The sequence below is a fragment of the Mustelus asterias genome, chromosome 21, assembly GCF_964213995.1.
Source record: "Mustelus asterias chromosome 21, sMusAst1.hap1.1, whole genome shotgun sequence".
Classification (NCBI taxonomy): Eukaryota; Metazoa; Chordata; class Chondrichthyes; order Carcharhiniformes; family Triakidae; genus Mustelus; species Mustelus asterias.
The window spans coordinates 4,246,445-4,272,267 of NC_135821.1; the positions used below are offsets into that span (position 1 = coordinate 4,246,445).

General features: G+C 50.9%; 1 protein-coding gene across 1 annotated transcript in view; it reads right to left on the reverse strand.

The window, feature by feature from the left end:
• Positions 1-25,823, reverse strand: part of LOC144509046 (liprin-alpha-3-like) — a 137,755-nt gene that overhangs the window by 27,440 nt on the left and 84,492 nt on the right. The window contains exons 14-18 of the mRNA XM_078237329.1: positions 22,604-22,844; positions 18,039-18,187; positions 11,441-11,607; positions 5,150-5,243; positions 2,079-2,160 (exon numbers count right to left, since the gene is read on the reverse strand). Coding sequence (XP_078093455.1) covers positions 2,079-2,160; positions 5,150-5,243; positions 11,441-11,607; positions 18,039-18,187; positions 22,604-22,844 — 733 coding nt within the window. The remainder of the gene's footprint in view (positions 1-2,078; positions 2,161-5,149; positions 5,244-11,440; positions 11,608-18,038; positions 18,188-22,603; positions 22,845-25,823) is intronic.

The following is a 25,823-nucleotide window of genomic DNA, read 5'->3' on the forward strand; positions in this document are numbered from 1 at the left end:
CTTTGGCAGATGCACCACAAAAAGTATTCTTTCTGGTTGTATTACAGCTTGGTATGGCTCCTGCTACAAAGGGTTGTGAATGAAGCCCAGTCCATCACGCAAACCAGCCTCCCATCCATTGACTCTGTCTACACTTCCCGCTGCCTCGGAAAAGCAGCCAGCGTAACTACGGACCGTAGACATTCTCTCTTCCACCTTCTTCCATCGGGAAAAAGATACAAAGTCTGAGGTCACGTACCAACCGACTCAAGAACAGCTTCTTCCCTGCTGCCACCAGACTTTTGAATGGACCTACCTCGCATTAAGCTGATCTTTCTCTACACCCTAGCTGTGACTGTAACACTACATTCTGCACTCTCTCCTTTCCTTCTCTATGAACGGTATGCTTTGTCTGTCGAGCGCGCAAGAAACAATACTTTTCACTGTATCGCAATACATGTGACAATAATAAATCAAATCAAATCAAATACATGCTGTTAATTCTCCCCATGGGGGAAACAAGAACCAAGGGGCACAGTTTCATAATAAGGGATTTCCCATTTAAGACAGAAGCAATAAGGATTTTTTTCTTCCAGAGGGTGTTTAGTCTGTGGAATTCTCTCCCCAGAGGGCAGTGGGAGCTGTGGATCACGGAATATATTCAAGGCCGAGTTAGACAGGTTTTCAATCGACAAGAGAGTCGAGGGTTATAGAGGAAACTGAGTTAAAGCCACATTCAGATTAGCCATGAGCTTATTGCCTGGTAGCACAGGCTTGAGGGGCTGAATGGCCGACAAGGCTGAGACAGACAGACTTTCAGTGACGTTTCAACCTTTCAAAGGTTACGGGGATAAAGCGGGAGAGTGGAGTTGAGGATTATCACATCAGTTCAGACATGATCTCATTGAATGGGACTTGGTGGGACGAATGGCCTGCTTCTGATCCTATGTCTCATAGTCTTTTGTGTTCCTATTATGTTCTCATAGGGTGGCATGGTGGCACAGTGGTTAACACTGCTGCCTCACAGTGCCAGGAAGTGGCATCAGGTCACTGTCTGTGTGGAGTTTGCACGTTCTCCCCGTGTCTGCATGGGTTTTCTCCGGGTGCTCCGGTTTCCTCCCACAGTCCAAAAATGTGCAGGTTAGGTGGATTTGCCATGCTAAATTGTCCCTTAATGTCCAAAGATGTGCAGGTTAGGGTGGATTGGCCATGCTAAATTGTCCCTTAATGTCCAAAGATGTGCGGGTTAGGTGGATTGGCCATGTTAAATTGCTGCTTAGTGTCCAAAGATGTGCAGGTTAGGGGGATTGGCCATGCTAAATTGTCCCTTAGTGTCCAAAGATGTGCAGGTTTGGGGGATTGGCCATGCTAAATTGTCCCTTAATGTCCAAAGATGTGCAGGTTAGGGTGGATTGGCCATGCTAAATTGTCCCTTAATGTCCAAAGATGTGCGGGTTAGGTGGATTGGCCATGTTAAATTGCCGCTTAGTGTCCAAAGATGTGCAGGTTAGGGGGATTGGCCATGCTAAATTGTCCCTTAGTGTCCAAAGATGTGCAGGTTAGGTGGATTGGCCATGCTAAATTGCCGCTTAGTGTCCAAAGATGTGCAGGTTAGGTGGATTGGCCATGCTATATTGTCCCTTAGTGTCCAAAGATGTGCGGGTTAGGTGGATTGGCCATGTTAGATTGCCCCTTAGTGTCCCAGGATATGTGGTTTAGGGGGATTAGTCGGGTAAATACATGGGATTTCGGGGATAGGGCCTGGGTGGGACGCTCTGACAGAGAGTCAGTGCAGACTCGATGGGCCAAATGGCCTCCTTCTGCACCGTAGGGATTCTAAAATCCTGTAACTCCCTCCCTAGTGGGAACATATACACCCTACAGGACTGCAGTGGTTCAAGAAGGTGGCTCACAAATGATGTCTCAAGGACAATTAGGGATAGGCAATAAATGCTGGTCTTGCCAGCGATGCCACACCCTGGGGATATATTATAATTGTTAAAAAAGGACCACTTGGGGATCCCTTCAAATGCAGAGTGTTCAGCCCCCTTCCTTTCTCACTTAGACGCGATATATCAATGGAAAAGAGATGTGTTCACCTCGAGCCAAGCCACGACTGTAGGCCCGTCCCAGGAGGCAAATGGTAGGCCCTGACGACAAGCCTCTTCCAGCAACTCGTGCCTGCAAAGCAAGGTTCCAAACTGTTACTGAGGACGCACTCTCAAAATTGACAGCATCAAGAGTTTGCAGAGGGATTCAGGGAATCAGGCCATTCGGCCCAACTGATCTCTGCCAGCCTTCATCCTCCACCCGTGCCTTCTTCCACAGAATGAATATTACACTCTTCCTGAGGCTGTAAATAGGGTGGCACGGTGGCACAGTGGTTAGCGCTGCTGCTGCCAACTTCAAGTACTTTAGTTCTTTTTCATTCTTTCTTGGGACGTGGGCGTCGCTGGCTGGGCCAGCATTTGTTGCCCATTCCTAATTGCCCCTCGAACTGAGTGGCTCGCCAGGCCATTTCAGAGGGCATTTTAAGTGTTAGACGCATTGCTGTGGGTCTGGAGTTGCACATTAGGCAGTAGTTAGCGCTGCTGCCTCACAGCCCCAAGAGACCCGGGTTCGATTCCCGGCTTGGGTCACTGTCTGTGTGGAGTTTGCACATTCTCCCTGCGTGGGTTTCCTCCGGGTGCTCCGGTTTCCTCCCACACTCCAAAGATCTGCGGGTGAGGTGGATTGGCCGTGCTAAATTGCCCCATAGTGACAGGGGAACCAGTTAGGGTAAATAAGTGGGGTTATGGGGATAGGGCCTGGGGGGGATTGTGATCAGTGCAGACTCGATGGGCCAAATGGCCTCCTTCTGCGCTGAAGGATTCTAAAACAGATTGATTTAGTCCATTAGAACATAGAACAGCATGGCACAGGAACAGGCCGATCAGCCCACTACATTGCCCACTCTGGTGCCTGTTCGGGTAACACTGAGGGAGAATTTAGCACGGCCAATGCACCCTAACCAGCACGTCTTTTGGACTAAGGGAGGAAACCGGGGCACCCGGAGGAAACCCACACAGACACGGGGAGAACGTGCAAACTCTACACAGTGACCCGAGGCCAGGAATCGAACCCGGGTCCCTGATGCTGGGGCTAACCACTGTGCCACCATGCAGTGCTAAATTGCCCCTTAGAGTCCAAAGATGTGTGGGTTAGGGAGATTAGCGGGGTAAATATGTGGGGTTATGGGGATGGGGCCTAGGTAAGATGCTCTGTTGGAGGGTCGGTGTAGACCCAATGGTCAGAGAGTCATAGAGATTTACAGCATGGAAACAGGCCCTTCGGCCCAACTTGTCCCTGCCGCACACTCTAGAAATTCTGTGGCATTGGTGAAGCAGATGGGTTTTTACAACAAATGGCAATGGTTTCACGGTCATTGAACAAAATAGAGTCCCGACAGTGCAGAAGAGACCATTCAGCCCTTTGAGTCTGCACTCCCCTCTGACAGAGTCACTTAGCCAGGCCCCCTCCCCGCCCCGCCCGCCCCCTCCCCCGCCCCCTCCCCGCCCCCTCCCTGCCCCGCCCTGCCCCTGCCCCCGCCCCCTCCCCGCCCCCGCCCCCTCCCCCGCCCCCTCCCCCGCCCCCTCCCCTGCCCCCTCCCCCGCCCCCTCCCCTGCCCCCTCCCCGCCCTCTCCCCAGAATTACACTGGCCCAGAGTCAGTGTTCACTCTACTCCTGGAGTTACACTGGCCCAGAGACAGTGTTCACTGCACTCCTGGAGTTACACTGGCCCAGAGACAGTGTTCACTGCACTCCTGGAGTTACACTGGCCCAGAGACAGTGTTCACTGCACTCCTGGAGTTAACACTGGCCCAAGAGACAGTGTTCACTGCACTCCTGGAGTTAACACTGGCCCAAGAGACAGTGTTCACTGCACTCCTGGAGTTAACACTGGCCCAGAGACAGTGTTCACTGCACTCCTGGAGTTACACTGGCCCAGAGACAGTGTTCACTGCACTCCTGGAGTTACACTGCCCCAGAGTCAGTGTTCACTCTACTCCTGGAGTTACACTGGCCCAGAGACTCGGGAGGCAATTTTCCCATCGCGCTGCGCTAATTCTTTTGTGAGGCGGGCCGGGAGAATCTCGTTGTGCCGATTTGCGGGATTCGCGCATGCGTTCTCGCCACGCGCGCATCCTCATGTCCGGCGCAGTTGGGACCACACTGGAAACTGGCAGGAACAGCAGGTAAGTGATTTAACTCTTATTTTAATGTTATTTCAATGTGCTGAGCGGGCCCCGGACTGAAGTCTCCAGGCCCGCCAGCATCTCCCACACCGCCAGTACAATTTCACTCCCGTGAGGTTCAGACTAGCTCTCCACTTTCGGGGAACGAGCGGGACGACTCCGCTGGAGTTAAGGGGGGGGACAATCGGGGGGTGGTGCCCCTAGGGCATGGGCACCCTGACAGTGCCCCCGGCACTGCCCAATGGCCAAAGTGCCCATGCCCAGGGGGAATCTTGGCACTGCCCATCAGGCAGTGCCAAGGGGACGGGGCCTGCAGGTGGCGGGGCCTAGGGGGCGATCAGTCAGGACAGGAGGGAGGCCAGCAATTGGGGGGGTTCTGGGGGGGGGGTGGTGGTCAGCCTGGGGGTCTGCCGCTCGTGGGGGGGAGGGGGAAATTGTCACTGCTGTGGTGGGGAGGGGGAAGGGGGGGGGGGGCTAGAGATTGGGGCACTCCGGGAGGGGTGGTGGGGAGGAGGGGGTGGGGTAGACGGGCCTGGCCTGGGAATGTTCATGGGGGCCGCGATCGGGCCGTGGGGGTGTCAGGAGGGGCAGCACTGCAGGGGTCCCGGAAGCTGGCCAGCAAACCGCAGGCTGGCAGTTCGGGGTCACTGCGCAGGCGGAGAGTTCCGGAACTGTCAGATTCTGGCGCTGAGTCCCCGCCCACCCTGAGTTTTTAATGATATTCACAATTGTGACCTCAGCATTGCGCAGAGTGTGGGAGATTCGAGTCTGAACTCCCACTGCAAAAACTATCGCGATTTACATCCGTTTCCCAGTGAATTCAGCACTTCGAACTTTTTTGGGAGAATCACCCCCAGAATTCTCTGCAGCAGAATGGTTACAAGGACCCAATAAGAATCAAGTTTACCAACTTTAAAAGTACGGCGGAAACTTACTTTTTCTTATTTCTCCTGTCCTTGTCCACCGGCCCCCCCAGTTTCGACAGTCCCAGAGGATCTTGAGAGGACATCTCTGCATCAGGTGTTCCGGCTACAGATAAAACAAGACGCAATGGGTTAACCTTCTGTACCTGGGTACGAGCGAGTGAGCAAGAAGGAGAGTGAGCGAGGGAGAGAACGAGTAACAGGGAGAGCGAGAGAGAGAGAGAGAGAGAGAGAGAGAGCGAGAGAGGAAGCAAGAGAGAGAGCAAGAGAGAGGGAGCGACAGAGAGAGCGAGAGAGAGCAAGGGAGAGAGGGAGCGAGAGAGCGAGCGAGAGAGCGAGCGAGAGAGCGAGCGAGAGAGGGAGCGAGAGAGGGAGCGAGAGAGGGAGCGAGAGAGAGAGCGAGAGAGAGCGAGAGAGAGAGAGAGCGAGAGAGAGAGCGAAAGAGAGAGCGAAAGAGAGCGAGGGAGAGAGCAAGCGAGAGAGGGAGCGAGAGAGGGAGCGAGAGAGGGAGCGAGAGAGGGAGCGACAGAGGGAGCGACAGAGGGAGCGAGAGAGAGAGCGATAGAGAGAGCGAGAGAGAGAGAGCGAGAGAGAGAGCGAAAGAGAGCGAGGGAGAGAGCAAGCGAGAGAGGGAGCGAGAGAGGGAGCGAGAAAGAGCAAGCCAGAGAGAGCATGAGCGAGAGAGAGAGCGAGCGACAGAGAGAGTGAGCGAGAGAGGAAGCGAGAGAGAGAGAGCGAGAGAAGAAGCGAGAGAGAGCGAGAGAGAGGGAGCGAGAGAGGGAGCGAGAGAGAGAGCGAGAGAGGGAGCGAGAGAGGGAGCGAGAGAGAGAGCGAGAGAGAGAGCGAGAGAGAGAGCGAGAGAGAGAGCGAGAGAGAGGGAGCGAGAGAGAGAGCGAGAGAGAGAGCGAGAGAGAGGGAGCGAGAGAGAGAGCGAGAGAGAGAGCGAAAGAGAGCGAGGGAGAGAGCGAGCGAGAGAGGGAGCGAGAGAGGGAGCGAGAGAGAGCGAGAGAGGGAGCGAGAGAGAGCAAGCCAGAGAGAGCACGAGCGAGAGAGAGAGTGAGCGACAGAGAGAGCAAACCAGAGAGCGCACGAGCGAGAGAGAGAGTGAGCGACAGAGAGAGCGAGCGAGAGAGAGAGAGCGAGCAAGAGAGGAAGCGAGAGAGGGAGCGAGAGAGAGAGTGAGAGAGAGCAAGCCAGAGAGAGCACGAGCGAGAGAGAGAGCGAGCGACAGAGAGAGCGAGCAAGAGAGAGACAGCGAGCAAGAGAGGAAGCGAGAGAGGGAGCGAGAGAGGTAGCGAGAGAGAGAGTGAGAGCGGGAGCGAGAGAGGGAGCGAGAGCGGGAGCGAGACAGAGTGAGCGAAAGGGAGAGCGAGAGGAAGAGTGAAAGAGAGCGAGAGAGAGAGCGAGAGAGAGAGCGAGCACAGAGAGCGAGCGAGCGGGTGAGAGAGAGACGCATACCAGCCAGGAGCAGGCTCACATATTCCTGAGGATCTAGCCTGTGTGTGGGGCTCCAGTGCATGTATGCAGTTCCATTCTCCACACAGCAGTTATGGGTACAGTGTGATGACATTGAAGGAATATATATCGTATTTCTTGTAAGGGGTATGTTTAAAACTCAGATCTGTTTTGCAGGGTACCAATTTGTCGAAGAAATGTTTTACATTGGTAGCTGGGAGAACAGGACAAGTAACTGGGGTGTTTGTTTAAGCAGAGCTAATACATTTGTGTTCACTTAGGTTTCCCCTGCGGTTTCAGAGTAGGGTTTTGATTAGGTTAATTGACAGGGACAGAGTCATGTTCTTAATGGGAGGAGCTAAACTTGCTGGGGAAACATAGTTCCTCTTTCATTTTTTAAAACAAGCAGTTACTGCCTGATTCTGAAAGAAGAAAGATATGTCTCTCTGTCTCTCTAGAGGTTGGCTGAAAGCTCCAAAACCCTCAACCTAAATATAAGTAATAAGTCTGTTTTTTGCAAGAAAGTGCACAGGGAGCTTGGGGTGCATGTCCATAGATCCCTGAAGGTAGCAGGATAGGTAGGTAAGGTGCTTAAGAAGGCACATAGGATACTTGCCATTATTAGCCAAGGTATACAATATAAGGGCAGGGAGGTTATGATGGAGCAGTATAAAATGCTTGTTAGCTCACAGCTAGAGTACTGTGTGCAGTTCTGGGGAGGCAGTGGCCTAGTCGTACTGACACTGAACTAGTAATCCAGAGATCAAGGTTAATGCTCTGGGGACCAGAGTTTGAATCTTTTCGAACTGCATTCAGCCAGGCAAGTGGGGAGCATTCCAACACACTTCAGATTTGTGCTTTGTGAGATGGTGGACAGGCTTTGAGGAGTCAGGAGGTGAGTTACTCGCTGAAGGATTCCTAGTCTCTGATCTGCTCTTGTAGCCACAGTATTTATGTGGCTGGATCCAGTAGCCCCCAGGATGTTGAATGTGGGAGATTCAGCGGTGATAATTGAATGTCATGGGATGGTTCTCTCGTGTTGTGACTCCAGACCCACTGCAGTGAGGTTGACTCCTTATTGGGACATGGGCATCACAAGGGCAGCATCTGTTGCCCATCCCTAATTGCCCTTGAACAGTTAAGAGTCAACCACATTGCTGTTGGCTTGGAGTCACATGTAGGCCAGACTGGGTAAGGATGGCAGATTTCCTTCCCTAAACAGACATTAGTTAACCAGATGGGTTTTTCCAACAATTGATGATGGGTTGTCATGGTCACCATTGCTAGGCTAGCTTTATATTCCAGATTTATTAATTTAAATTAAATCCCAAACGTTGCCATGGTGGGATTTGATCCCATGTCCACAGATCATTAGCCTGGGCCTCTGGATTACTCAATTGAACTGGGTGGCACGGTGGCATCGTGGTTAGCACTGCTGTCTCACAGTGCCAGGGACCTGGGTTCGATTCCCGGTTTGGGTCACTGTCTGTGCGGAGTTTGCACGTTCTTCCCGTGTCTGCGTGGGTTTCCTGCGGGTGCTCCGGTTTCCTCCCACACTCCAAAGATGTGCAGGTTCGGTGGATTGGCCATTCCATTTTGACCCTAGTGTCAGGGGGATTAGCAGAGTCAATACATGGGGTTACGGGGTTAGGGCCTGGGTGGGATTGTGGTCGGTGCAGACTCGATGGGCTGAATGGCCTCCTTCTGCACTGTAGGGATTCGATGATACTCGTCCATTATCAGTGTGCTGTGGAAGTCTCACAGTACAGTGGGAGCATCCCTATCTCTGGGCCAGAAGTTCTGGGTTCAACTCCCATGCCTGGACTTGTTGGTAAGAAGTTTAACAACACCAGGTTAAAGTCCAACAGGTTTATTTGGTAGCAAAAGCCACACAAGCTTTCGGAGCTCTGAAAGCTTGTGTGGCTTTTGCTACCAAATAAACCTGTTGGACTTTAACCTGGTGTTGTTGGACTTGTTGGCCATGGAATGGCATGGTCCAGCAAGCTGATAATTAGTTGAGAATCATACTAATCCCCCTGACACTGAGGGGCAATTTAGCATGGCCAATCCACCCAACCAGCACATCTTTAGACACTAAGGAGCAATTTAGTGTGGCCAATCCACCTAACATGCACACCTTTGAAGTGTGAGAGGAAACCGGAGCACCCGGAGGAAACCCACGCAGAAACGGGGAGAATGTGCAAACTCCGCACAGACAGTCACCCGAGGCTGGAATTGAACCTGGGTCCCTGGCGCCATGAGGCAGCAGCGCTAACCGCTGTGCCATCGTGCTGCCCTTCCTCCACCACCTCCCAACTCTTCCCCAGGATAAACAAGAGGTGAAAAAAAGGCGTGTGTGAAGGTACGCTTGAAAGAAAAATGACTATGGGTTCTGAAATGGCCTGGCACGCCACTCATCTGTGTTAACAAAGGCAGCTCGCCACACCTTCTCAAGGCAATGAGGGATGGGCAACAGATGCTGGCTTTACCAGTGACCTTGTGATTTTATAAAGGAAGAAACAGGAGTTATGGCCGCAGAAAACCCACCGTTGTAAAATGGCTGCTGGTGAGCACCGTGTTGCTTTATGGGCAATGGATGGAGCAATGATAAGATCTTGAGTTTTGGTTGGTTAGCCATGAAGCATTTATTTATTTACAGCTCTGACGAAGGGTCATCTAGATTCAAAATGTTGGCTCTATTCTCTCCCCACAGATGCTAAAAGCATCGAGGTTGTGTTACAGCTGTATAAGGTGCTGGTGAGGCCACACCTCGAGTACTGTGTACAGTTTGGGTCTCCTAACTTGATAAAGGATATACTGGCACTGGAGGGAGTGCAGAGGAGATTCACTAGGTTGATTCCGGAGTTGAGAGGGTTGGCTTATGAGGAGAGACTGAGTAGACTGGGGCTATACTCATTGGAATTCAGAAGAATGAGGGGAGATCTTATAGAAACATACAAGATTATGAAGGGAATAGATAAGATAGAAGCAGGGAAGTTGTTTCCACTGGCGGGTGAAACTAGAACTAGAGGCATAGCCTGAAAATAAGGGGGAGCAGATTTTGGACTGAGTTGAGGAGGACCTGGATGACTCGGGATACTGAGGCCCTGGTCAAGAAGAAGAAGGAGACACATGACATGCATAGGCAGCTGAAATCAAGTGAATCTCTTGAAGAGTATAGAGGGTGTAGGAATAGAGTTAAGAGAGAAATCAGGAGGGCAAAAAGGGGACACGAGATTGTTTTGGCAGATAAGGCAAAGGAGAATCCAAAAAGCTTCTACAAATACATAAAGGGCAAAAGAGTAACAAGAGAGAGAGTAGGACCTCTTAAGGATCTACAAGGTCATCTATGTGTGGAGGTTATGTTGCAGCTGTATAAGGTGCTGATGAGGTCACATCTGGAGTACTCAGTAGAGTTTTAGTCTCCTGACTTGAGAAAGGATATACTGGCACTGGAGGGGGTACAGAGGAGATTCACGAGGTTGATTCCGGAGTTGAGAGGGTTGGCTTATGAGGAGAGATTGAGTAGACTGGGGCTATACTCATTGCAATTCAGAAGAATGAGGGAAGTTATTATAGAAATATATAAGGGAATAGATAAGATAGAAGCAGGGAAGATGTTTCCACTGGTGGGTGAAACTAGAGCGAGGGGGCGCGGCCTCAAAATAAGGTAGAGCAGATTTCGGACTGAGTTGAGGAGGAACTTCTTCACCCAAAGGGTTGTGAATCTGTGGAATTCCCTGCCCAGTGAAGCAGTTGAGGCTACCTCATTGAATGTTTTCAAGGCAAGGATAGATAAATTTTTGAAGAGTAAAGGAATTAAGGGTTATGGTGAGCAGGCGGGTAAGTGGAGCTGAGTCCACAAAAAGATCAGCCATGATCTTATTGAAGGCGGAGCAGGCTCAAGGGGTCGGATGGCCTACTCCTGCTCCTAGTTCTTATGTCAGACCTGCTGAGATTTTCCATCATTTTTTGTTTTTGTTTCAGATTCCAGCATCCGCAGTATTTTGCTTTTATCTTATATGAAGCATTTATCGTTAATCATTGGGTGGCACGGTGGCACAGTGGTAAGCTTTTCTTCACTACAATTCTTCACAACAGTGGATGAAATTAATCAAACAAATCTGAACCTTCAAACACTAAGCACAGATGCAAACATTTATTCCATGCTTGGGTTGATCCCAGCCCTTATCCCACGGAAAGAATAAATGTTTGCATCTGTGCTTAAAAACTATTTACAGTTCAAATTTCAGTATCAGTTAGCAAGGCAGCCATTTCTTGCAGGCTGCAAATGTCACAATTGGCCAGAAATCCAAAACAAAACTAACATTTTACTTAACATATGCAGGAACAGCTAGAGTTGGCCAACATGAGGGGCGGCACGATGGCACAGTGGTTAGCACTGCTGCTTCACAGCGCCAGGGACCTGGGTTCGATTCCCGGCTTGGGTCACTGTCTGTGTGGAGTCTGCACGTTCTCCCCGTGTCTGCGTGGGTTTCCACCGGGTGCTCCGGTTTCCTCCCACAGTCAAAAGACAGCTGGTTAGGGTGCATTGCCCCAAACAGGCATCAGAGTGTGGCGACTAGGGGAATTTCACAGTAACTTCATTGCAGTGTTAATGTAAGCTTTACTTGTGACTAATAAACTTTCAATTGATTATGCACAGATCCCAGATATTGCCATCCATGGCGCTGCTCCATGCAGGCCGCTTCTCTCTGGAGTCCCTTACCGTGTGACTCTATACATCATACCGCGGGTGCTGCTATCCACCAGTCCTGCGGTAACCCTTACTCTGGCGAACACCTTTAACGTTAGAATTGCAAGCGTCGCACACGGCACGACACCCACCTTGTGAGGAAGGCTCCCTGACGCCGTGTCCGAGGCGCCCTTTCTCCTTTTTGCCAAACAGGCGGCCGATTGACGACTTGATGCTCTTCTTCTTGGGGACTTTGTGAAGGGAATCCTGGCTGCTATTGCTGCTGCTGCTGCCAGGACCATCCTGGAAAGCTGACAAACTGGCGGAGACGCACAAATACTGTCAGTTCATTCATTTAGAAGCCCCCCACCATCCCCGCACACACTCCCCCCTCCCCACACCCTGACACCTCCTGGGTAAGCGGAGCTGAGTCCACGAAAAGATTAACCATGATCTTATTGAATGGCGGAGCAGGCTCGAGGGGGCAAATGGCCTACTCCTGCTCCTAGTTCTTATGTCAGACCTGCTGAGATTTTCCAGCATTTTCTGTTTTGGTTTCAGATTCCAGTCATTTGCTTTTATTTTATATGAAGCATTTACTGTTCATCATTGACTTTGCGCAGATCCCAGATATTACCATGCATGGCGCTGCTCCATGCAGGCTGCTTCTCTCTGGAATCCCTTACCGTGTGACTCTATACATCATACCGTGGGTGATGCTTCTCGGCACCTCCCAACAAGGCCTCCCTCAGTGCCACTGCCATCAACTGGCCGGCCACAGAATCACAACCCAAGAAATCGGGGGTACTCTTATGAAATAAAAATGTTAATTCTATAGTTTCTATAATTTATGTTACAAAATCAGAGCGTCAGCCACGTCAGGTTCCGTGGGGAGCACCGTTGCTGGTGAATCACTCCAGGATCAGAGCACCACAATCCAGTGCAGTACCGAGGGAGCGCTGCACTGTCTGAGGTGCCATCTTTAGGGCCCAGGTTCCAGCTGCCCGCTGGGGTGAATGGAAAAGAACCCCACAGCGCTACTTTGATGAAATCGCCAGCTTCCTGGCATCCTTTGGCCAACATCACACAAAAAACAGATTATTGGGTCTTCATCACACTGCTGTTTGTGGGATTGCACTGTGCGCCAACTGGCTGCCGCGTTTTCCTGCATTACAATGTTGACCAGACTCAGTCTTAGAGTTTAACAGCATGGAAACAGGTCCTTCAGCCCAACTTGCTCATGCTGCCCCTTTTTTAAACCCCTAAGCTAGTCCCAGTTGCCCGAGTTTGGCCCATATCCCTCTACATCCATTTTACCCATGTAACTGTACCTTCCTCTACTACTACCTCTGGCAGCTCGTTCCAGACACTCACCACCCTCTGAGTGAAAACATTGCCCCTCTGGACCCTTTTGTATCTCTCCCCTCTCACCTTAAACCTCTAAGAACAAAGAACAAGGAAAATTACAGCACAGGAACAGGCCCTTCGGCCCTCCAAGCCTGCATCGACCATGCTGCCCGACTAAACTAAAACCCACTATCCTTCTGGAGACCATATCCCTCTATTCCCATCCTATTCATGTATTTGTCAAGACACCTCTTAAAAGTCACTATCGTATCTGCTTCCGCTATCTCCCTCGGCAGCGAGTTCCAGGCACCCACCACCCTCTGTGTAAAAAAACTTGCCTTGTACATCTCCTTTAAAGCTTGCCCCTCTCACCTTAAGCCAAAGTCCTCTAGTTTTAGACTCCCCTACCTTTGGGAAAAGATGTCGACCATCTGGCTGATCTATGGCCCTCATTATTTTATAGACCTCTACAAGATCACCCCTCAGCCTCCTACGCTCCCGGGAAGTCCCAGTCTATCCAGCCTCTCCTTATAACCCAAACCATCAAGTCCCGGTAACATCCTCGTAAATCTTTCCTGCGCTCTTTCTAGTTTAATAATATCCTTTCTATAATAGGGTGAAACATAGAAACATAGAAGATAGGAGCAGGAGGAGGCCATTCGGCCCTTCGAGCCTGCTCCGCCATTCATCACGATCATGGCTGATCGTCCAACTCAATAGCCTAATCCTGCTTTCTCCCCATAACCTTTGATCCCATTCGCCCCAAGTGCTCTATCCAGCCGCCTCTTGAATACATTCAATGTTTTGGCATCAACTACTTCCTGTGGTAATGAATTCCACAGGCTCACCACTCTTTGGGTGAAGAAATGTCTCCTCACCTCCGTCCTAAATGGTCTACCCTGAATCCTCAGACTGTGGTCCCTGGTTCCGGATTCCCCCACCATCGGGAACATCCTCCCTGCGTCTACCAACTGTACACAGCTCTGGTCACCCTATTATAGAAAGGATATTACTACTTCCTCGGTAGTTGTGGAAAGTGTTATGTAATTCTGCAAGGGCGGAACTTTCCGGCCCGTTCCGCTGCTGGACTCTTCCGTTTCCACGAAAATAAATGAAGCTTTGAATGGTTCACTGCATTTTGTGGCCCTGCCCTTCCCATAAAACTCTCTCCCAAATCTTTCTTTCTTTTCTGTCTAAAACGTGCAGCTTTTTCTCTCTTTCCCATCTCCTATAGCGGTTGGAGTCGTACAGAGGATCAGTGGGTGCTATGTGATCCCCGACCAATGCCCTTGGAGACATCTTTGCCACCCCTGTAGGCCTGGCCTGTTGGTTCCCCAGCTGCTTCAACTCTCAAATGGACAACATTTTGGGCAAGGGCAAAGAAAATGCTTCACAGTCACTCTGAAACTCTCCCTGGCACGTGGCAGCATTGGCATTCATGGCCAGGGCATGATCCAGCCTCCTAACATTCTGAAGCACAATTTTGCAGTTCAGGAACAATCGATTCAGCCCGACCGCTCAACACGGGCCTTCCCCCCCCCACCTTCATATCAACCAAACAACAGAACCTTCTATCCCTTTCTCCCTCACATACTTATCCATCTTCCCCTTAAATGCATCTGTACTGTTCACCTTAACCACTCTGGTTACAACTGCAGGTGGGCGGCACGGTAGCACAGTGGTTAGCACTGCTGCTTCACAGCTCCAGGGTCCCGGGTTCGATTCCCGGCTCGGGTCACTGTCTGTGTGGAGTTTGCACATTCTCCTCGTGTCTGCGTGGGTTTCCTCCGGGTGCTCCGGTTTCCTCCCACAGTCCAAAGATGTGCGGGTTAGGTTGATTGGCCGTGCTAAAATTGCCCCTTAGTGTCCTGAGATGTGTAGGTTAGAGGGATTAGTGGGTAAATATGTAGGGATATGGGGGTAGGGCCTGGGTGGGATTGTGGTCGGTGCAGACTCGATGGGCCAAATGGCCTCTTTCTGCACTGTAGGGTTTCTATGATTCTCTGAACTCCACTTGTTGGAGAAATCTCAAGTAAGTTGCATGCAGCCCAGATTCCTCTCCCTCCCTTGCACTTAACCTTGTGTCCTGTGTTGCAGGAAGGGACCCCGATGTGCCAGGGCCATCTGGCATTGCAGCCCCACTGCTGCTCCGACCCATCCTGTCCCTGACAGCTCGGAAGACTCCTCGGAGGAAGTGGATGGTGGGACCTCCGAGGCTTCCACCTTGCAACTCACCATCCCAGATACCCACATCGGTGATTCAGGTTAGTGGTGAGGCTTCTGGGTCACTCTCTGGTGTTCAAGACACATCTGCTGATGTACATCGGGTAGAGGAGGGAACGTCCGAGGACTCTGGCGAGCGAGGGCCTGCTGGAGGCGAGGACTCAGCTGGCCCCAGGCTCCATGCTGGGGCTCTGAGATCACTTCTCCCTCAGCTGCTGGGGATGCAGCAACAGAGCCAGGGAATGCAGGAGGGGCTGACGGCCACACTGGACCAACTGCGAGGCTGCTGGGAGGAGTCCCAAAGCTTTCAGGCAGACCAGCTATTGCCTGTCTTGTGTGCTTCCCAGGCCACAAGGGTGGCGTCTGCAGTGGAAAGGCTGGGGCAGGGGATCCTCACCATGAGTGGCAGGCTCCAAGCGATGGCCGAGTCACAGCAGGCCACAGCTGAGGGACTGAATAGACTTCTCGAGGTTCTGCGGCCCATGGCTGAGAGGTTCAAGAGCTTGCAGGAGACTCAGTGGGACAGCGCGGAGACACAGCGGGCTATGGCAGCAGCCCTTGAGAATGTGGCCCAGTTGCAGAGGGTCATGGCTGAGAGGCTGCAGAGTGCGGCCCAGTCTCAGAGGGCGCTTGCTGCGGCCATTGAGAGGAGGCCCCCGAGTCAGGTGGCCATCGCAGAGGGCTCGACCACCATGGGTAGGATGCAGATGATCCTCCAGGACTGGCAGGGCCAGGTGACGCTGGAGCTTCTGGAGCTCACTGCAAAAGCACGGCATCCCATGGAGTGAGCCAGGGGCCCACAGGAACCTCGAGGGAGAAGGAAGGGCTCGAGCCCAGGCCGGGGCCTTCCAGCCAGGAGACTGTGGCTGTGGCTATACCTTCTGACTCCCCTCTTCCTGACACTGTGGCATCTCAGGGGCAGCGGGATGAAGAGGGTGTCATGGAAACATCCCAGACACCCGGGAGCCGGCCAGGGCCCTCAAGGACCAGGACCTCCGGAGGTCGATCGCCAAGGGCATCACTGGCCACGGGGCGCGGTAGGCAGCTGAACCCCTCCACCTCCGATGTACATCCTGGGGAGACACGGAGATATAGAGGCCATGTAAAGTTAAGAAGTTGTAGCGGCACTAAGATGGCACGGGTGAAGGGCAACACTAGGTAGGTAGAATATTTAGGCACTTTAAAGTCCCACGTTCACATGTTTTTATATTCTCACTTATTTTGAAGGCACAATTACTGGCAACAATAAATGTTATTTCACCCCACATCTGTGACTAACTTGTCTCTAATTAGCCTCTAACAGGGATGTACTTATCCTGATGGTCACCAGAGGGACCCTGCACATTGATGTCAGTGGGGGAGGTCCCTCAACGCAGTGCTACCGAGAAAATCAAGGCGCTCAAATAATTCACTGGCTACAGCAGATGGCATGCATTGGCACTGACTTGCAGCATCTGCCATGGCGTCCCCCGAATCCACGAGAGATTCCTTCCCCCACCACCTCACCTGCCCTGGGGCCGTGCATGGGGGTTTGGTGCCCTCTTACCCACCACCCAGACGTGGGCCCAGGTGCCAGATTGCATGCGGAGCTCAGGTAGGATTCAGACTAGTTTGGGCATCATCGCAATGGCGCATCGCGAGTCGTCATCACCATCCTGCCTGCCAGAGAAGCTCACCAACATGCACTACCCAGGCCCACCACTCTGGAACCCAGGCAGTAGTGGCCACAGACCGCGCTGCTCGACAAGTCCAGAGGCTGCAGCACTGCCACCTCAGAGAGTTTCCAGCCCAACCCCCACCAGCAACATTGCTTCCTGCTGCCAGCACGAGGACCCAGAGTCAACATTGAGACCCGAGGGCAGCGCTCTGACCCGGGTCCGTGCTGAGAGTCCGAGGTTGGACCCCGTGAACAAGAAGAGCCCCCTCACCCCACCCGACAAACTTGCAGGCCCCTCCCCCTGACCTGAAACACAACATGGCCGCCCCCCCCACCGAGCAGCACGGAGCGGTTTGAAGGTGGAGACTTACCTCCTCGCTCACCCTCACCGATCAGGCGCCTGAATGTGACTTTTATAGAGGAGGTGTATTCCAGCCCGATCCGGTTGCGGTGAACAGGGTGGTTAAGGCGGGTGAGCTGGGACGATTGGGAGTGAATCTCACCAATGACATTGAGATGAATGCAAAAAAAACGCAAATTGACATCTCGCCCGTTTTGGGCGGGATCCCGATCGCAGGCCGCATTTGTTTTTGGGTAAGATGGGAATGGGCGTGGAAACGGGCGTCATTCCCACTCGTCGCATCGCGCCCGATTTTCCCGCCGCAAAACGGGCGTGATGAGGTCATAAAATTCCACCCTCTATCTCTTATCTTTCTACACCCTCGCTTTGGGTGTTGGGGGGAACTGCGGTCGAGAGGAACTGCTTCGAGGCGGCGATAAAAAGGAAGCAGACATATTTTGGATATGTGAGATGAGCAGGGGACCTCTCTGTGGAACAGGGAGTGAGGGCAGCAGAGATTAGAAATCAGTGGACAGGGATTAGTCTCAATGCGGCGAACCCACGAATTAATGACAAGTTGCGGTTTCCCCCCACAAACGGACACATTTTCTCAACACTTACCCCATCAAACACCCTCACAACTGACTCTCACCAACTTTTACAGATGCACCATAGAAAGCATTCTTTCTGGTCGTATTACAGCTCGGTATGGCTCCTGCTCTGCCCAAGACCACAAGAAACTACAAAAGGTCTTGGATGTAGCCCAATCCATCACGCAAACCAGCCTCCCATCCATTGACTCTGTCTACACTTCCCGCTGCCTCGGGGAAAAGCAGCCAGCATAATTAAGGACCCCACACATCCTGGACATTCTCTCTTCCACCTTCTCCCATCGGGAAAAAGATACAAAAGTCTGAGGTCATGTACCAAGCGACTCAAGAACAGCTTCTTCCCTGCTGCTTTTGAATGGACCTACCTCGCATTCAGTTGATCTTTCTCTACACCCTAGCTATGACTGTAACACTACATTCTGCACTCTCTCCTTTCCTTCTCTATGAATGGCATGCTTTGCCTGTATAGCGCACAAGAAACAATACTTTTTACTGTATACAGTGACAATAATAAATCAAATCAAACCTATCAGTTCACTCCTTAGCCTCCTCTCTTCCGGTCTGTTACCCACCTGCGCACTTCCCGGTTCTCATCCAGAACACTGGCCTGCAGAGCCTGGCTGACCCGTTCCAGTCGTACAGCCCGGGGGGTCGGAGGAGGCGACGTCTCACACTGGATGGTGGGCTTGTCCTCGCGGGAGTCCTCCCGGGTCAGGGAGTTCTGGGAGAGGAGAGGCTAAGCGTCAGAAACAACAATCCACCGACGGCAAGGCACAACAGTCGGAAAAATCGAACAACCTCCTCTGTCGCGCGCACTAAACGTCATGGAATCTAGAACAGTGCAGCAGTGATAGAAACATAGAAGATAGGAGCAGGAGGAGGCCATTTGGCCCTTCGAGCCTGCTCCACCATTCATCACGATCATGGCTGATCATCCAACTCAATAGCCTAATCCTGCTTTCTCCCCATAACCTTTGATCCCATTCGCCCCAAGTGCTATATCCAGCCGCCTCTTGAATACATTCAACGTTTTGGCATCAACTACTTCCTGTGGTAATGAATTCCACAGGCTCACCATTCTTTGGGTGAAGAAATGTCTCCTCACCTCCGTCCTAAATGGTCTACCTCGAATCTTCAGACTATGACCCCTGGTTCTGGATTCCCCCACCATCGGGAACATTCTCCCTGCATCGCATAGAATCATAGAAACCCTACAGTGCAGAAGGAGGCCATTTGGCCCATCGAGTCTGCACTGGCCACAATCCCACCCGTAACCCCACATATTTACTCTCCTAATCCCCCAGACACTAGGGTCAATTTCGCATGGCCAATTAACCTAACCCACACATCTTTGGACAGTGGGAGGAAACCGGAGCACCCGGAGGAAACCCACGCAGACACGGGGAGAATGTGCAAACTCCACACAGACAGTGACCCAAGTAGGGATTGAACCTGGGTCCCTGGCGCTGTGAGGCAGCAGTGCTAACCATTGTGCCACCGTGTCTGTCCTGTCTAGTCCTGTTAGAATTTTATAAGTCTCTATGAGATCCCCCCTCATTCGTCTGAACTCCAGCGAAAACAATCCTAACCGAGTCAATCTCTCCTCATACATCAGTCCCGCCATCCCCGGAATCAGCCGGGTAAACCTTCGCTGCACTCCCCTCGAGAGCAAGAACATCCTTCCTCAGAAAAGGAGGCCAAAACTGGTCGTTCGGCCCATCAAGTCTGTGCCGGCTCTTTCGAAGGGTAATCCAGTTCATCCCACTGAACTGCCCTTTCCCCATATCCTTGTGAGATCGTTTCTCAACTCTCTGAGATAACTCCAACATAGTTCCAGAAACATGGGATCGATGGGCTGAATAGCCTCCTTCTGTGCCCTAATAACTCCATAACATGTACTTCCCGAGCATGAACAGAATGATTCCAGTGGACTTTTGTCAAATTTGTCCCATGTCGATTCAGAAGGAGAACTTCACATAACTCCATATTTATTATGATCTACCAATCTAATGTTGCTTAAGACTGCAAAAATAAGTGATGTTTGGCAGCGGGGTGGGACACAGAGTAGATGTACAGTTGGGAGCGAGATTCAGTCAGAGGGAAACTCAATCAGTCCAGCAGACAGAGACATGGGCAGGATAAGGCACATGGGAGGATTGGAAGGCCAAATTGCATCTACTTTAATGCGAGGGGCCTGTCTGGTAAGGCGGATCTGTCTGTCTGGGGTCAGGTGGCGCGGTGGCACAGTGGTTAGCACTGCTGCCTCACAGCACCAGGGACCCAGGTTCAATTCCCGGCTTGGATCACTGTCTGTGCGGAGTCTGTGCGGAGTCTGCACGTTCTCCCCGTGTCTGCATGAGTTTCCTCCGGGTGCTCTGGCTTCCTCCCACAGTCCGAAAGATGTGCAGGTTAGACGCATTGGCTGTGCTAAATTCTCCCTCAGTGTACCCGGACAGGCGCTGGAGTGTGACGACTAGGGGAATTCCACAGTAACTTCATTGCAGTGTTAATGTAAGCCTACTTGTGACACTAATAAATAAACTTGAAAAACTTAAAAAGATGTACTTAGAGCATTAATCAGGTTGTGGAAGTATGAACTCCACTGCTTGTTAGGTCTGCTCCGAGTCCTACCCCATCCTGACATGGATCTATATTCCCGTCCCTTCACTGGAAATCCTGGAATTCCCTGTGGGTGCTCATACACCACACAGCTTCTTGTGGGCAATTAGAAAGGACAATAAATTAGAAAGGCCTCTCTCCACAAGTTCCACAAATGAATATCAAAAATACACGCAGGAAAGTGGAGCTGAACTAGAAGATCAGATATAATTGTAGTTTTAGTACTCAATTGTTCAGTGTTTGATTATGTGAGTCTGGTAACTGATCCATGCTCACTGTGCTTGATTGGTTAAGCCTGGATGTGGACTCAGAGCAAAGTAAACAGCTACCAGAGGTTAGCATGAGTGCAAGACATTTTGTGATAGAAGAGATATTTCAAGACTCTTGTTAATAACATTGCACACTTCATCTCTGCATAGCTCTGGGGAATAATTGAATATTTAAGATATGCAACAAATGTATAACGGTGACTCAAAGGGCTAAATGTCTCCAGCTCCTATTTCTCAAGGTGCTATTTTATCACATGGCCTAACTCCCATATTCCACCCTCGTTAGATCTCAGCAAATCTAAAACTCTACTGCCTGTATCCTAATTCGCATCACGTACCCGAACAGCGTCAGAGTGTGGCGACTAGGGGATTTTCACTGTAACTTCATTGCAGTGTTACTGTAAGCCTACCTGTGATGCTAATAAATAAACTAAACTAAACCTGTCCCATCATGCTCTGCAGCAGCTGTCGGGCAAAGGTCATCAGGATGAAGTAGAAAGGGTCGTGAGCTTCATGTTTTTAGGTGTCCTGGTCGCCAACAACCTGTCCTGGTCCCTCCATGCCGACACTATAGTTAAGAAAGCTCACCAACGCCTCTACTTTCTCAGAAGACTAAGGAAATTCAGCATGTCAGCTACGACTCTCATCAACCTGTATAGATGCACCATAGAAAGCATTCTTTCTGGTTGTATCACAGCTTGGTATGGCTCCTGCTCTGCCCAAGACCACAAGAAACTACAAAAGGTCGTGAATGTAGCCCAACCCATCACGCAAACCAGCCTCCCATCCACTGACTCTATCTACACTTCCCGCTGCCTCGGGGAAACGCAGCCAGCATAATTAAGGACCCCACGCACCCCGGACATTCTCTCTTCCACCTTCTTCCATCGGGAAAAAGATACAAAAGTCTGAGGTCACATACCAACCGACTCAAGAACAGCTTCTTTCCTGCTGCTGTCAGAATTTTGACTGGACCTACCTCGCATTAAGTTGATCTTTCTCTACACCCTAGCTATGACTGTAACACTACATTCTGCACTCTCTCATTTGCTTCTCTATGAACAGTATGCTTTGTCTGTATAGCGCACAAGAAACAATACCTTTCACTGTATACTAGTACATGTGACAATAATAAATCAAATCAAAGTCAGACCTGCTGAGATTTTCCAGCATTTTCTATTTTTTTGCACATTATTATTGCGAAGTAGAGTTAGAGGAATTGTAGATTGAGAAGTGAAATGTTAAAATTTGGTGTTTGTAAAATGATAAGAGGAGAAAACATTGCATGGTCCCTTTAAAAGGTGGTGCCTTTGCTGTGGTTAGAGAGTAAAACAAAATGCCAGTACACAGACTGAAACATTCGTATCAAAGGCCGAGCAGCAGGGTTGCCTTGGTAACAGGTTTTCAGGCTTTTGAATGCAGCCTATCAGTTTAAATTAGATACCAGCAACCTATCAGATTTGAATTTGACGTTTGTGGCAACCTAGAATCAATCTTATTGCAGGAGATGTTGATATGTCATCATAGGTATAAAAGAACTGGCAGGGGGACAAAAAAGCAGAGAGTGCAACTGTCAGTTGCTCTCAGCTAAAAGCACCGTCTTGATAGCGAAGACACCAGAGAAGAAAGAAGTTCCATACAGAAGGATCAACAGAGAAACCCAAAATATTCCGGAAGACGCCAAACCTGGTTGTAATTTAGAGAGTGACTAAAATCCTATTTGTTTTTGTTAATGAGCGAGAATTGGATTTATCTAAACAGCATTCCATTGGAAATCGTGTTTTATTGGGTTTGTTAATAGTTTAGTTAACTTGTTCACTCTTGGTTAGATAAATGAAGTGTGTTACTTGTTGACTTTAGAGAGGGTGTCTGGGGGTTATTTTGATTTCACCACTCAGAGTTGCTGATACCATTCGCTTTTGCAGATTGTGAGATGAGGTACTCCTCACTGAGTGTTGGGTGTTGGTTCTCAGAGTGGGGGAACCTACCTCTGCTTCATAACATTACCAAGGAGGAGTCATAAAGTCAAACAGCGCAGAGAAGGCCCTTCAGCCCATCGAGTCTACACACTCCTCGACAGATATAGGTCTGGAATAATCAGCTTAAACTCAGCGTATGTTCAGGGATTCGGCATTGGCCAGACGAATAAACCCTTCTGCTTGCTGATCTACACTGGCTCCTGCTTCGGCAAAGCCCCCACGCTCCCACCCTCCTGCACAGGCCCCTAAGCCGGACGACAAAAAACTTACCGTGTTCCCCACGCTGAGCCGGTCAGACTCGCGGGCAGGGCTGTGTGGCGTCAGCCTGGGCGTGGAGTGGCCACTGTTTGGGGGCGAGGGGCTGGCGAGGGTTGACGCGGTGACGGAGTGCGCGAGGGTGGGAGCCGAGCGATACCGAGCCGACTGTGGTCCCTCCAGGGTCCCGCTGCCCACCCGGCTCTCGATCTCCTCCGCCCGGAGCTCTGTCGTCTCCTTCTCCTCCTGGATCATCCTGAAACAGACAAACAGGTGAGGATTTCAGCTGACAGTTTGGCCACTTCCAGGGAGGGCAGTGTCAGCCTTCTGCCCTGGATATCCACTTACTAGATTAGGGCGGCACGGTGGTTAGCACTGCTGCCTCTCAGCGCCAGGGGCCTGGGTTTGATTCCCGGCTTGGGTCACTGTCTTTGTGGAGTCTGCACGTTCTCCCTGTGTCCGCGAGGATTTCCTCCGGGTGCTCCGGTTTCCTAGAATCCCTACAGTGCAGCAAGAGGCCATTCGGCCCATTGGAATTTACACCAATCACAATCCCACCCAGGCCCTATCCCCCATAACCCCATGTATTTACCCTGCTAATCCCCCTGACACTAAGGGGCAATTTAGCATGGCCAATTCCCCTAACCCGCACATCTTTGGACACTAAGGGGCAATTTAGCATGGCCAATCAACCTAACCCGCACATCTTTGGACTGTGGGAGGAAACCGGAGCACCCGGAGGAAACCCACGCAGACATGAGGAGAACGTGCAAACTCCACACAGACAGTGACCCGAGCCGGGAATCGAACCCGGGACCCTGGAGCTGTGAAGCAGCAGTGCTAACCACTGTGCTACCGTGCCGCCCCAGTTATCCAAGGCCAGAATTGAACCCAGGTCCCTGGCGCTGCGAGGCAGCAATGCTAACCACTGTGCCACCCTCAAGTTTCCACCATTTCCTCCGGGTGCTCTGGTTTCCTCCCACAGTCTGAAAGACGTGCTGGTTGGGATGCATTGGTGGTGCTAAATTCTCCCTCAGTGTACCCCAACAGGTGCCGGAGTGTGGCAACGAGGAGATTTTCACAGTAACTTCAATGCAGTGTTAATGTAAGCCTACTTGTGACACTAATAAATAAACTTAAATTCTACAGGAGAAACTTGTTCAGTTAGTGCAGCAGGAGCTCTGCCGTGGCAATGTTTGGTCAGAATTACAATTAGACACTGCAGTTTGTCTTTCGGGATCCGGATTTAGAATAGAATCAGAGAATCCCTACAGTGCAGAAGGAGCCCTTCGAGTCTGCACTGACCACAATCCCACCTAGAACCCTGTCCCCACAATCCCAAGTACTCACCCTGCTAGTCCCCCTGACATTAAGGGATAATTTAGCATGGCCAATCCGCCTAACCCGCACATCTTTGGAGTGTGGAGGAAACCCACGCAGACACGGGGGGGAGAACATGCAGACTCCACACAGACAGTGACCTCGAGGGTGGAACTGAACCCGGGTCCCTGGCGCTGTGAGGCAGCCGTGCTAACCACTGCGCCACCCTGCCGCCCATTTAGATGGATCGCAACGGAAGGGATAAATCATACTTCACAGAAGGAGGCCATTCGGCCCATCATGTTTGCACTAGCTCTTTGAAAAAACGGGTGCAGTTATTCCCACTCCCTTTCCCGTAGCTCTGTAAATTATCGCATTTATACAATTCCCCTTTGGAGAGTCTTTTAGCACCACCCTCTCAGGCATTACCTTCCCGATCACAATAACTCTGCGTGTAGATAGAACCCTCATCTCTTTCACCGATGATCTGAAATCCGAGTCCCTCTGGTTACTGACCCTTCTGCCAAAACAGTGGGAACCATTTCTCCTCATTTACTCAATCGCGATCAAACGAGAGAGCGGCAAAGAGAGAGAGGGAGAGCGAGATGGAGCTGGAACACGTATATTCGAAGGAGAGAGTGCTGGCTTTGGATTACGTGCAAGGCGGAATGTTATCCCTGGCTCCCCGAAAGCAAACATTTCTATTCATTAGCAAGTCCATCAGCAGATTAAAATGTACACTCACACACACACACACTAACACACACACTCTCACACACGCACTAACACACACACTCTCACACATGCACTAACACACACTCACTAACACACACACTCTCACACACACACTCTCACACACACATAAAGTCATAATAGTTTACAGCATGGAAACAGGCCCTTCGGCCCAACTTGTCCCATGCCACCCCTTTTTTTTAAACCACTAAGCTAATCCCAATTGCCCGCGTTTGGCCCACATCCCTCGACACCCATCGTACCCATGTAACTGTCCAACCGCTTTTTAAAAGACAAAATTGTACCCGCCTCTACCACTACCTCTGGCAGCTTGTTCCAGACACTCACCACCCTCTGAATGAAAAAACTGCCCCTCTGGACCCTTTTGTACCTCTCCCCTCTCACCTTAAGCCTGTGCCCTCTAGTTTTAGTCTCATAAAAACATAAAGGATAGGAGCAGGAGGAGGCCATTCGGCCCTTCGCACCTGCTCCACCATTCATCACAATCATGGCTGATCGTCCAACTCAGTAGCCTAATCCTGCTTTCTCCCCATAACCTTTGATCCCATTCTCCCCAAGTGCTATATCCAGCCGCCTCTTCAATACATTCAATATGCTCAATATTCCCGTACCTTTGGGAAAAGATGTTGACTATCGAGCTTATTTATGCCCCTCATTATTTTATAGACCTCTATATGGGTCTATAAGGGTGGCACGGTGGCACAGTGGTTAGCGCTGCTGCCTCACAGCTCCAGGGACCCGGGTTCAATTCCGGCCTCGGGTCACTGGCTGTGTGAAGTCTGCACACTTTCTCCGTGTCTGTGTGGGTTTCCTCCGGGTGCTCCGGTTTCCTCCCACACTCCAAAGATGTGCGGGTTAGATTGATTGGCCGTGCTAAATTAGCACTTAGTGCGAGGTTATTCACTTTGGAAGAAATAACAGCAAATTGTATTATTATCTAAATGGAAAGAAATTACAACATGCTGCTGTGCAGAGGGACCTGGGGGTCCTTGTGCATGAGACGCAAAAACCCAGTCTGCAGGTGCAACAGGTGATCAAGAAGGCAAATGGGATGTTGGCCTATATCGCAAGGGGGATAGAATATAAAAGCAGAGATGTCTTGCTGCATCTGTACAGGGCATTGGTGAGGCCGCAGCTGGAATACTGTGTGCAGTATTGGTCC